Source organism: Delphinus delphis, chromosome 16, assembly GCF_949987515.2.
Source record: "Delphinus delphis chromosome 16, mDelDel1.2, whole genome shotgun sequence".
Classification (NCBI taxonomy): Eukaryota; Metazoa; Chordata; class Mammalia; order Artiodactyla; family Delphinidae; genus Delphinus; species Delphinus delphis.
In genome coordinates this window covers 676,770-690,157 of record NC_082698.1, presented here as the reverse complement: position 1 = coordinate 690,157, position 13,388 = coordinate 676,770, and the positions used below count along the sequence as shown (strand labels likewise).

The following is a 13,388-nucleotide window of genomic DNA, read 5'->3' as shown; positions in this document are numbered from 1 at the left end:
GCGGGGAGCCGTGGAGTCCTGCTGCCCTTCCTGCCCACTTTTTTGGGAAAACGTGTTGGACTTCGTCCTTACCCCAAGGGTCTCCCGCCCGCTTGTCTCCCCCCGCGGGGAGAGCCCAGGACCGCCACCTGTCCATCTTCTCCAGGACCTCCGCGATGCTGGCCAGCGACTTCCGTAGATGGTGCCGCAGGTCGTGCTGCAGCAGCGGGAGGCAGGTGTTCCACTGCGTGGCGCACACCACGTGGATGGCCCGCGGGTCGCCCAGGCGCACAGCTCGCCGGAGCACCACGTCCAGTCTCTGTACTATATTCAGCTGGGTCTGCACAAAAGACAGTGGCCCATGTGTGAGGCGGGGGCAGACGCGCAGCCAGGGCAGCCAGGGCAGCCCCGGCCGACCCCGAGCCCAGGAGGCCGCAGGGGGCGCCCAGGCCCACAGTCTGAGTCTGTCCGTGGAAATGGCCTGCGGTCGAGACCCTGCCTTAGAACGGGCTCTGCGCCCTCTGGGTGCGTCTCTCCTCTGTGAGCCCATCTGAGCGAAGCTGCTGATCTCCTGGCCCTGTATATTTATGGGGCCCACGCCCAGTGACGTCCAGTGAACAGCTCCTCCAGGCCGTGCCCCACACGCCCTGCCCAGCAGACAGGCGCTGGCCGGCCTCAGCCTGTGCAAGGGGCCTCACCAGCTCCATGCCTCCCTCAGCGCCCGCTAGGGCTGCCTTGCCGCCTAAGCTCAGCCATGTCCATGGGCTTCTGGCACCTGGGGGCCTCCCCTCGTGCTGCTCCCAAGCCACAGGGACCAGCTCAGGCTTGGGGTCCAGACCCTGTGACTCCTGCCTGCCAAGATGTGTCCATCAAGGCCTCATTGAACCGGTGCCCCTGAAGGGCCCCTGGCCCGAGGTCCGAGGCCGACAAAGGCAGAGGGACACAGCCCTGCAGTCTCTGTGCCACCACCAGCCAGCACCAGCACGCGGTCAACAGGTAGCCCACGACCTCCCTCGAGAAGATCAACGCCGGCAGGGGCAGCCACCTGGGCAAGTCCAAAGGGAACACGCACATCCCCCAGGTGGCCTCGAACTCGCGGAGCCCCGGCCCAGCTGATCGTCCCCTGGCAGAGCTCACGGCACCGACGCTGCCTCTCCTGCTCCAGAGGGGCAGCACAGCCCGGCTCCAGGGCTCCAGAGAGGGTCCCAGGAGCTGAGCCAGGGGGCGGACACCTGGGCCCCAAAGAAATGCCAGCCGCCATCACTCTGTTTCAGGGTATTTTGGTTCCCTTTTTCCAACTGCAGGATTCTTATTAAAGAACATAAATGATTGCTGGATTCCTTTTCGGGCGGTGGCTGCTGGACCAGCTCTGACTGCATTACATAGGACGCTGAGCTCACATGGTCTGTCACTTTGCCACCGTGTTCACCAGGCTGCCGTGCGCCAACTCCTCAGAGAGACAGCTGCCTCCTCAGTAAATACCAGTGGAATATTCTAGACAAGTCAGGGATTTCCAAAGGGGGCAGCGAGGGAGGAACGCTCGTGTGGGTCCTCTGGACCTGCCCTCCACCCTCCCCGAGGTCCCCCCTCCCCCATCCCGTGAGGACCTCACCACTTCACTGGAGCCCCTCTGTTTCCCAAGCCCAGCGAGGCCGACAGCCCCGCACTAGAGCCGGGGCAACGTGTGCCTTCCTGGACCTGAGTCAGGATGGCAAAGTGCTCTCATGGGGACTCAGCGATCACCAATGGCAAGTGTTATCAGTGTGCTGGGGTGGGCCGCTCCACACAGGCCGCAGGAGGGCTTGGCCAGAGGATGGTCCCACCCCAGCCCCTGGCCCAGAGAATGGGCTGCATGAACCCAGACGTCCGCCAGGCCAAGGTGGCCCTGGGAGCCGTGGGGGGTCCAGCTCCGTGCCGCAGAGGAGGACGGCAGCCGGCCTCGGCAGCTGGGGGACACCCAGGCCCCTGGAGCTCCTGCCAGAGAGGCCACAGTCACGGGTGGGAAACCAGGGCACAGGGGGCTGGCCCGTGCCTGTCAGGTCTCCCCCCCAAACCTGGCACCAGTCAAATCACAGGGTCCAGGGAACCTGCACAACAGTTCAGCATCTGCTGCGGCTCCCAGTCGAGGACTTACCTCCACAGCCTCTCGGGTGTAGATTTTCATTTTATTTGCAAGTCTTTCAGCTTCCAATTCATACTCCAGGCATTCGATTTCAATTAGCTCCCCGGGATCCTGCGGGGCACAGGAGTTGCTGTGTAAGATGGAGAGTTTTAACGAAAGCGATCACGCACATTCATTAACTTCAAAGACCATTTAAAAATATGACTCGTGTACTAGGTAGAAATTCAACAAATAAAAATTAGATGATACAAATATATATAAGAAAAACTTCAAATGTTTCCAAAAGATGCAAAGATTTGAATGAGAAAGCTAGAAAAAAATTGTTTTTCACCTTTGATAGTTAATTTCACTGGACACAGAACTTTTAAATAACTACACCAACTTCAGACAAACGCTCTGTTATGAAACTTGGCTGATTTCTTTCTTTGAATCCCTGCCGGGTTTGGACGGGGCGTCCTGCTGGAGGCGGCGGGGTGGCGGGGGCCTGGGATTTGCTGCGTGGGTGGCTGACACACACTTTACTTCTACAAACTGCTCAGCTGTTTTCCCAGGGGCTGCCGTTTCCCGTCCCGCTCCTGGCCATCTGGGGCGGCTAGTCTCCAGCTTAGCCGTCTACTAGGTGTGTGCTTGTGAGATAATAGCTCACAAAGTTTCCTCTTATTGTTTTCTCTTAACGTTTTCCCCAGAAGTTTTATCATTTTAACTCACCTTTTGGTTTATGATGCATTTTGAGTTGATTTCTGTCCCCGGTATGAAGTGCAGGCCGATGCTCGCGTTCTCGCACGTGGTTGTTTCCTTGTCCGGTACCATTTGTGGTTGAGATGCTCTGTCACCCACCGGAAGCCTCTGCACCTCATGCAAGCTGGAGGCCCCGCGCTTGTGGGTCTCCTTCTGGACCCTGTCCTGTCCCTCAGTCTCTGTGAGTCTCCACGTCAAGGCCACCCTGTCTCAACCATGGAGACTTTCTATCAGGTCGTGCTCGTCTTCTGACATCGTTCTGCTTTTTCAAAGCTGCTTTTAGCTATTCTAGATCTTTTGCATTTCCACATAAATTTTATACTCAGCTTGCCAATTTTTGAAACACTCCTGCCGGGACTTTGATTGAATCGCATTGAATGTACAGTTCAATCTGGAGAAAACTGACATCTTAACAATATTGAGTCTTTTGATCCATGTTGTTATCTTTGCTTTAAATAGCCAATTATCTTTTCAAGAGATTTACAGATTTTTCCGTCTCTGTGTGACTCATGCGGCTCCCCTTGCTGGTCCTCCTCACTGTTTGTGTGGATCCAGATTTCCGCCTGGCATCATTTTCCTTCTGCTTGAAAAAGTCCTTTAAAATTTCTTGTAGTGTAAGTCAGACTCTTTCAGATTTTGTATATTTTAATAAATACTTATTTTGCCTCTGATTTTCAAAGATATTTTCCCTGAGTGTAGATTTTTTAGGTTGATAGTTTTTTTGGTTTTGTTTTTTTATTCTTTTTCGGTACGCGGGCCTCTCACTGTTCCGGCCTCTCCCACCGCGGAGCACAGGCTCCGGACTCGCAGGCTCAGCGGCCATGGCTCACAGGCCCAGCCGCTCTGTGGCATGTGGGATCTTCCCGGACCGGGGCATGAACCCGTGTCCCCTGCATCGGCAGGCAGACTCTCAACCACTGTGCCACCAGGGAAGCCCGGTTGATAGTTATTTTTAATTTTATTTTAATATTTTAAGGATGTTGATCTTATGTCTTTTGACTTGTATTATTTCCTACAAAAAGTTTGCTGTCATTCTTCTCTCTGTTCCTCAGTACATAATTTCCTGCTCTTTACAGACGATTAAATTTAGAATTTTGAGCCGTTATTTCTTAAAATATTTTTTTTCTGTCCCCTTCTTTCTCTATTCTTCAGGGACTCTGATTACATATACATTAGAGTCTGCTTCAAGTCGTCCCAAGCTCACTGATGTTCCCTATATCCTCCTTAGTGTTTCTCCTTTCTGTCTCATTTTAGATAGTTTGCATTACTATACCTTCGAAAGTCTGCTAATGTTTTTGTCTGAAATGTCTACTCTGCTTTATTTTTATGTAAAAATTTTAATTTAGGCATAATTGACAAATAAAATTGTATACATTTAAAGAGTGAAGTGTAAAAGCATAGACATTGTGCAATGATTCCCATAATCAAATGAATTCATGCATCCATCACCTCACATTGTTATTGTTTTGTTTTCTTTTTGGTGAGAATGCTTAAGATCTTTCTTACCAAATTTCAAGTATACTCTACAAAATTCTGAACTGTAGTCACCAAACTGTACATTAGATCCTCAAAACGTATTCGTCTTAAAGCTAAAAGTTTGTCCCCTTTGATCAGCACCTCCCCACTTCCTGCACCCCCAGGCCCTGGCAACCCCCAGGCTATTCTGTTTCTCTGTCTGGCTTCTTTCACTGAGCATATTAATCCACACTGTCACAAATGGCAGGATGTCCTTTCTCGTCGCTGAATAACACTGCATTACACACACACACACACACACACACACACACACACAATTTTCTTTATCCATTCATCCATCAACTGACACCTAGGTTGTTTCCACATCTTGCTTTTGTGAATAATGCTGCAGTGAACATGGGGGTGTAGGTATCTCTTTGAGACCCTGATCTCATTTCCTTTGGACGTACACACAGAAGTGTGATTGCTGAATCATATAGTAGTTCTATTTTTAATTTTTTAAAGCACTTCCTTACTGTTTTCCATAATAGCTGTATCAATTTACATTCCCAACAACAGAACACAAGGGTTCCCTTTTCTCCACATCCTCACCAACACTTGTCATCTCATCTTTTTGATAACAGCCATTCAAACAGGTGTGGGGTGATACTCACTGAGGTTTTGATTTTATCTCCCTGATGATGTTGAGCACCTTTTCATGTACGATTTGAGTATCTTCTTTGGAAAAATGTCTATTCAGGTCCTTAGCCCATGTTTCCCATTGGATGATGATGATTTCCTACTGATGTATGAGTTCCCTATATATTTTAGATATTAAACCCTTATCAGATACATGGTTTGCAAATATTTTTCTCCTATACCATAGGTTGCCTTTTCATTGTGTTGTTTCCTTTGCTGTGCAGACACTTTTTAGTTTGATGTAGTCCTACTTGTTTACTTTTGCTTTTGTTGTCATATTCAAAAAATCATTGCCCAGAACAATGTCAATAAGTTTTTGCCCTATGTATTCATATAGGAGTTTTACGATTTCAGGTCTTAAAGTCTGTAATCCATTTAATTTTTGTGAGTAGTGTAAGGTACGGGTCCAATTTCATTCATCTGCATGTGGCCAGTTTTCCCAGCACCGCTTATTTAAGAGGCTGTCCTTTCCCCACAGCGTTTTCTTGTTGCCCTTGTCAAAGATTAGTTGACATTATGTGTGTGGCCTTATTTCTGGGCTCTCAATTCTGTTCCATTGGTCTGTGTGTCTATTTTCATACCAGTACCATATGTTTTGATTACTATAGCTTTGTGGTATAGTTGGAAATAAGGAAGTGTGATGCCTCCAGTTTTGTTCTTCTTTCTCAAGAGTGCTTTGGCTCTTCCGTGGTTCCGTACAATTTTTTTTTTTCTATTTCTTGAGAAATGCCATTGGAATTGCAATAAGGATTGCATTGAATCTGTAGGTGATTTTGGGTAGTATAGACATTTTAACAATTTTCATTCTTGCAATCCAGGAACATGGGATATTTTTCCATTCTTTGTGTCTTCTTCAATTTCTTTCATCAATGTCTTCTAGTTTTCAGTGCACAAGTCTTTCAATTCTTTGGTTAAATGTATTCTTAAGTCTTTTACTGTTTTTGATGCTATTGTAAATGGAATTGTTTTCGTAATTTCTCTGTCAGATAGTTCATTTTTAGTGAACAGAAACATAACCGATTTTTGGATGATGATTTTGAATCCTGCAACTTAACTGAATTTGCTCATTAGTTCTAATGGTTTTTGGTGGGGTCTTTAGAGTTTTCTCTGTATAAACAGGTTATGCCAAATGCAAACAGAGACACATTTACTTCTTCCTTTCTGATTTGGATGACCTTTATATCTTTTTCTCGTCGGACTGTTGTGGCTAGAACTTCCAGTACTGTGTTGCACAGCAGTGGCAAGAGTGGGCGCCCTTGTTTCATTCTTGGTATTAGAAGAAAAGCTTTCATTCTTTCACCATTGAATGTAATGTTAGCTGTGGGCTTGTCATATGTGGTCTTTGTTATGTGGAGGTACATTCCTTCTATACCTAATTTGTTGAGAGTTTTTATCATGACAGGATGTTGAATTTTGTCGAATGCTTTTCCTGCATCTATTAAGATGATCATATATTTACCCTTCATTCTGTTAACGTGATATATCACATTTATTGATTTGCCTACATTAAACCATCCTTTCAACCTCAGGATAAATCTCACTGATCGTGGTGTTTGATCTTTACAATGTTCTGCTGAATTCAGTTTGCTAGTATTTTGTTGAGGATTTTTGCATCTGTGCTCATCTGGGATATTGGCCTGTAATTTTCTTTTCTTATAGTGTCTTTGTCTGGTTTGGTATCAGGGTAATGCTCACCCTGTAAACTGAATTGGGGAGTGTTCCTTTCTCTTCAATTTTTTGGAAGAATTTTTGAAGGATTAGCATTAGTTCTTCTTCAAATGTTTGGTAGAATTCACCAGTGAAGTCATCTTGTCCTTGTTTGGAGATTTTTTGATTACTGATACAATCTCCTTACTCACTGGTCTATTCAGATTTTCTATTTCTCCATGATTCAGTCTTGGTAGGTTGTTTGCTTCTGGGAATTTATCCATTTCTTATAGGATACCCATCTTCCTGGCATATAATTGTTCACAGTAGTCTCTATGATCCTTTGTATTTCTGTTATCAGTTGTAATGTCTCCTCTTTCATTTCTGATTCTGAGTCTTCTCTTTTTTTCCTAGTCTAGCTGTTTGTCAATTTTGTTTATTTTTTCAGAAAACCAGCTGTCAGTGTCAATGATCTTTTCTATTTGTTTTCTGGTCTCTATTTCATTTGTTTTTTGCTCTGATCTTTGTTACTTCCTTCCTTCTGCTAACTTTGGGCTTTGTTCTGTTTTTTTGTTTTTTGTTTTTAGTTCCTTGAGGTATAAATATAGGTCATTTATTTGAAATCTTTCTCTTTTCTTATTGTAGGTGTTTTCGGCTATGAACTTCCCTCTTAGGACTGCTTTTGCTATATTCTATAAGTTTTGGTATGTTGTATTTCCATTGTCCTATGTTTCAAAATCTTTTTTTCCCTTTTGATTTTTTCTTTGTTCAGGAGTATGTTGTTTAATTTCCATACTTTTGTGAATTTCTAGCTTTCCTCCTGTTGCTGATTTCTGGTTTCACACCACTGTGGTCAGAAAATCATCTTAAATTTGTTGAGACTTGTTTCATGATCTAACACAGGGGTCCCCAACCCTTGGTCCGTGGACCAGTACCAGTCCACAGCCTGTTAGGAACCAGGCCGCACAGCTGGAGGTGAGCGGCAGGCAAGCGAGCGAAGTGTCACCTGCCGCTCCCCAGCACTCGCATTACCACCTGAACAACCCCCACCCACCATCTGTGGAAGAACTGTCTTCCTTGAAACTGGTCCCTGGTGCCCAAAAGGTTGGGTACCGCTGATCTAATGTATGATCTGTCCTGGAGAATGTTCCATGTGCGCTTGAGAAGAATGTGTATTTTCCTCCATTGAATGGAATGTTCTACGGATGTCTATTAGGCTCATTTTGTCTAAAGTGTAGTTCAAGCCCAATACATACTTATTGATCTTCTGTCTGGATGATCTATCCATGTTGAAAGGGGGGTATTAAAGATTCCTACTATTGTTGCATTGCTGTCTATTTCTGCTTTCAGATGTGTTAGTATTTGCTTAATATATTCAGGTGTTCCAATGTTGGATGCATATACACGTACAATTGTTATATCCTCTTGACAAATTGATCCATTTATCATTAATGATACTATTGATGCAAAACTGCAAAAATCACATCATCTCAACTGTATGAATTGCACTTAAAAAAGACTGAAAGGAAATTTACCAATACAACAATTTAGGCCCTCCTGGTGAGGGGCTTTTGAATTCCTTTCCCGTTTTTGTTTTTGTTTTTTTGCCTTTCATGTCAAGATCACAGTGAGTAGGGGTGGTGCACCCAGTCCCTGACCACCTACTTTGCTGTCCATCTTCTTCAAGTCTGAGAGGCAGTCAGAGGTGATCTCCCCACATTTCAAGATCAGAGAAAGATGAGCTAATTCAAAAAGCAAAAGAATTCTGGAAACAGAAACAAAGCAGCATTGGGTCAACAGGAGACAACAAGGAACACCCACCTGTGGGTAGAATAAGTCTTCAGCTGTCATTTGCGGGAGGCAGGAATAAAATGGAAGAGAAGAGAAATCCTATGGTGAGGGTCCCTAAGCCCAGCCCCCTCTGGCCCTGACACAGGATTTGGAGGGACTTCCACTGACTCAGGGCAGGTGCAGGTGCAGCCTGATGAGGGGCTGTGAGCCCTGGGCATCACCATTTGAGCCCTTGGTGGGGGGCAGGGGTGACAAGAGACAGACACACATTTCCTCGGGGCCGTGACCAGAGCATTCACAGTCACCAAGTGCCAATCGTGGTCTTTGTGGAAATCAGCAGGTTGATGCTAAGATGTGCACGGAAATGCAAAGGACCTAGGCTCTCCTAAGCAACTCCGAAAAAGAACAGTCAGAGGACTAAACTGCCTGATTTTAAGACTTAATATAAAACTGCAGGAATCAAGGCAATGGTTCCCAGCCTGACACCATCACGTCTTGATGAGGCAGTTCTCTGCTGGGTGGGGACCCGTCCTGCACACGGTGGAGTGTTTAGCGGCACCCCTGGTCCCCAGCAACAGTGGCCACCAGCAGCGTCCCCAGACATGCCAGCCTCCCTTGGGGATAAGCCAACACCTCCCTGCTCTTTCCGAGGCAGGCGTCATAACCTGACTGTGGCTGGACCACACGGGCTGCACTTGGTCAGCTCCTCTCAGGCCCGCAGTCTCACCCCCGCCTCCTTCTAGTGACCGCGACCCAGCTTCCGCCCACTCACAAGGAATGCGTCCAAAGCAGAGGAGCCCCGGCAATGCTAACCCTTGCCTTCACCTGATACGAAAACTGAAGAGTGCCCTGTGCTGACAGTGGTCACGGAACCCCCAGGGGAGGTAGACCCTCGGTCCCACTGGTAGTCAGGTGCCAGTGTTAGCTCCGCCCCTTTAAGTCCTCCTTAAGTCCCCTGCGCCCCTTTTGGCGGCTCGGAGCACAGCTGCGGACGCCTCTGGATTGTTGTCCGCAGACCGGTCCTGCCCGTGTGTCAGTCCCCGCAGTGAACTTCCTAACTGCACTTTACAGAGCTGCCTGCTTTGTTTTTCAGTCTCAGAGACGCTTCTCAGCCGGGAGAACATTATCCGACACCTCCACCTCTCAGCACCCACCCCGGAAGCAAGCACCCTGTCCGCTGCAATAGGCGCCCTCCCGTCTCCCTTCATGGGGGTGGGTGCAGGTTCCTGCCCTCTGCCCCGACCCGTGCAGCCCGGACCTCCAAGCACCCTGGTGGGGCCTCCAGACCCACAGCCCCTCTGACCTCCCCGAGCTCCAGCCACCTGGGCCTGTTGTGCAGGGAAGAAGGGAGAACCCACACAGGGAGCCAGCACTGATTTTCAGTGCTTTTTCGGTCTTAACCTCACAGAACTTTTATTTCTACCCGAATTCTAGATACAGACGCTCAGGTGGGGAGGGGTCAGCGGGCGCCTCACAGACGGCTGGAGCCTCAGGGCTGAGGAAGGACCTGACCCCACAGACAGCATCTCCAAGCGGCTGAGCCTGTGACCCAGGCCAGCAGGGGCCACGCCCCTCCCAGCCCTGGGGAGCAGCTGGGCTGAGCACTCGGGAAGCCACATCACAAGCCACATGCAGTAACCTGGCAACCGCGAAGCCACAGGCCCACAGGCGGGGTGGGGGAGGGGGGCGTGTGGCGGGCGCAGGAGCAGGGGCACAGCTGGCTCCGTGCAGGCCACATGCCGGGGCTCCTGGGGGAGCCAGGTGAGCGCCCACAGACCGGGCTGCTGGGCCAGAAGCGTGGGGACTCCCTGACGGGTCCAAATGGAGCCTGGTCCAGGATGCTGGGGGATGAACGTCAGCTCAAATTATTCTTATCTTAAATAAAACACAGCTGGGGACTTGCCTGGTGGCGCAGTGGTTAGGAATCGGCCTGCCAATGCGGGGGACACAGGTTCGAGCCCTGGTCCGGGAAGATCCCACATGCCGTGGAGCAACTAAGCCCGTGCACCACAGCTACTGAAGCCCGCACGCCTAGAGCCCAGGCTCCGCGACAAGAGGAGCCACCGCTATGAGAAGCCCGTGCGCGGCAACGAAGACCCAGTGCAGCCAAAAATAAATAAATAAAAAAATAAAAATAAAACACATCTGTACATCAAAAATTGTTTTAAAAGACCTAAAAAGTAAACATACTGACACAATTGATAACTATACTGGAATTGGAGGGCTCAAATTTTGAAACAGAAAAAGCTTTTGCAAGTCCTTAGTAAAATGATTTACAACCTACTTTTTAAAAACTGGGCAAAAGAAATCATTGGAAAATTAACGAGAGGAAAAAAAATGTCCGTAAATATATGAAAAAAAGTTCCACTTCGCCAGCAGGGAGTGGACCTGCAGTGGAGTCAGTGCAGTCCTAGGAGGTGGGGCAGGTGTCCTGGTGTCATGTGGTCCCCTCTGTCCCCACGGTCCCCCCTCTGGAACCTCCCAGGGCCCCTCAGGGAGGCTGTGCCCAGGCACGGGACGAGCAGGACCTGCTCTGAGTTAGAGCAACTCAGAGAACCTGATGAAAGAGCTGAACTGGGGGTACATTCCAGACCCTTCTTTCAGCCTCTGGCTCAACTACAAGTTCCCAGGAATCCGATCCAGGACTGAGCTCTGAGCAGTGCTCGCAGGACTCAGGCAGCAGAGAGCTGACAACGGAACTGCTCAGGGAGAGGCACGCTCCTCTGCGGCTCAACTGTGAGGCGTCTATTCAGAAGGTGTAAGATGGTGTCGTAACTTGAAAAGCACTTGTGATTAGAAGTCGAATTTGACCTTTAAAAAGTATGATGTGAAGTTTCATAACCCAGGTGCTGCCAAGCAGTACACACCTCAGGACATGAAAAGACTAGAGGGAAACACTGACACCTCCACGATGCCTGACGCTTGCTTCCGTGATGATGGTTGTGTGGTTTTCCACATTCTCCTATAGCTACGAAATGCTGTACATAGATGTGAAACTGCAAAAACATAAACACTTACTTTTCCTCTCTGACCGAAGGCAAGTTCTGGTGATCGTAATAACTTAAACATTTATAGGTATCCTTCAGAATTTTGTTGGTATCTTCAGATAAATCATTTTTATCCAGTTTTCTAGAATATAGATTGATTTAATCAAATATTAAATAACCAAAAGATCCTGTCAGATTTCTTTAAATTATCCTAAAAAAATCTGAAGTCCATGAACTTGTGTCCTCACTGAACAGAAGGTCTAAGGTAACACCTCCTCCTTCTCCATTCTCCTGATGACCTCTCACGCCCTCCTCCCTCACTGCCAGCCCAGGCTCTATCTCCCTCCATCACTAAGGACGGATCCCGAGGACACCGTGCACAGGCCCTGTACCCAGAACGAGTCCCACACCAAGAGCCCACCGAAAGGGAGGCTTGGCCCTTCCCATCTGCCCAGATCCAACCCAGACCAGCACCTGCCTCCCCCTGGACAGCTGTCCTCCCCACTCACACCGGGATCTTCTCACTCACACGCTGGAATCTCCTCACGCACCCACACCAGGATCTCCTCACACGCCGGGTTCTCTTCACTCACACACACCGGGATCTCCTCACCACACACACCAGGTTCTCTACCATCTATTTCCCTCTCGCCACAGCAGGTCTCTACCTCGGTATAATCTCCCCCATGCACTGTCACCCAGTCCCATGAGGGTCTCACCCACGACTACTCTCTTTTTGTTCAAGCTCATGGCCAGGTCTCAAGCTTCCTCTGGCAGGGCCAACTGAAGCATCTGACATGGCTGCCGTCCCTCTCTTCTAAAACCACCCTCCTCACTGCTGACGAGCTGCACTCACTCTGGCATCCTCCCCGGAGCTTCTCAGTAAAGGGAGGCAAGGCCGAGCCCGCCATCCAGCCTCACCATCCCTGCACGTGCGCCCCGCCCCGCCGCCCTGCCCCGCCCCGCCCCGGGCACAGAGACTGGTCGGCGCCCATCCCCCTTCCCAAAGCACTTACGCTTTTAGCACATTAATCTGGAAAGTGACAGACAGGCTGACAGAGCTTCTCTCTTCTTCCTCTAACTGAAGCTCATCCATTAATTCATGTCGGACCTGTTGTAAGATGAAAACAGAATATTAACAGAGATTTGAGCAAATAATTAGGGAAAGACCAGATATCTTATTTAGCTATTATTTTACAAACATTCCTCCTTTAAAAGTAAAATTCCGTAATTAACAATTATTTTCTCATTTATTATGCTTTATGTTTAGTTTTTCTTATACAATTTGATTCCTATATAAAAAATTAATAGGTGATGAATGCTCTTTACACACTGTTGCCGTAATTACTTAAATTACTAATTTTCTGCTCACTTTTTAAAAAATTCAGTGCTGTTAAAAAGGAAATATTCAGTCACAACGAAGGAAAAGATTTTGTTTTGCTCTGTTCATGCTGGTACATATGTATGTATGTTTTTGTATCTCTCAGTGGATGGTCTTGTCTGTTTTTTATACATAGTTTCCTGAACAATGGCTTAAGAAAATACTTCTTTCTACAGTTTGGAATATTCCAACTTACCATAAGAGCAAATATTTGTCGATACTTCTGTGGCGCATTAGCCTTGATGAACGGGGCTGCAGTGGCACAAAACTTCGCGGCCTCCTCGTTTCTTCCAGCTTGTAGATAACACTCCAGAAGCTCCCTGGATAATACAGAAATCGTCCATATTAAACCTGGATGAAGTCATTTTCTGCTGTAAACGCCTAATAACCCGGTTATTATATTTTCATGTTTTACAAATTTCAGAAAGATGCAGGGATTGGCCAGCTCCTTACCCCACGCCCAGTATGGGGCTCACTGAGCTGAGGCCAGGGCTGGAAAGCTCAGCCACTGCCTGCAAAGGGAAAGGGGACTGTTTGGCTGTGAGTACCAAGGACTCAAACAACGGTGTTTTACAGAAAGAGCATAGTT

At 47.9% G+C, this 13,388-nt stretch overlaps 1 protein-coding gene across 1 annotated transcript in view; it reads right to left on the bottom strand.

Annotated features, from left to right (window-relative positions):
* The window catches only part of CFAP46 (cilia and flagella associated protein 46), an 89,093-nt gene that overhangs the window by 71,716 nt on the left and 3,989 nt on the right, over positions 1–13,388 (bottom strand). The window contains exons 6-11 of the mRNA XM_060034133.1: positions 12,996–13,119; positions 12,435–12,529; positions 11,450–11,560; positions 8,306–8,405; positions 2,114–2,212; positions 129–319 (exon numbers count right to left, since the gene is read on the bottom strand). Of these exons, the coding sequence (XP_059890116.1) occupies positions 129–319; positions 2,114–2,212; positions 8,306–8,405; positions 11,450–11,560; positions 12,435–12,529; positions 12,996–13,119 (720 nt within the window). The remainder of the gene's footprint in view (positions 1–128; positions 320–2,113; positions 2,213–8,305; positions 8,406–11,449; positions 11,561–12,434; positions 12,530–12,995; positions 13,120–13,388) is intronic.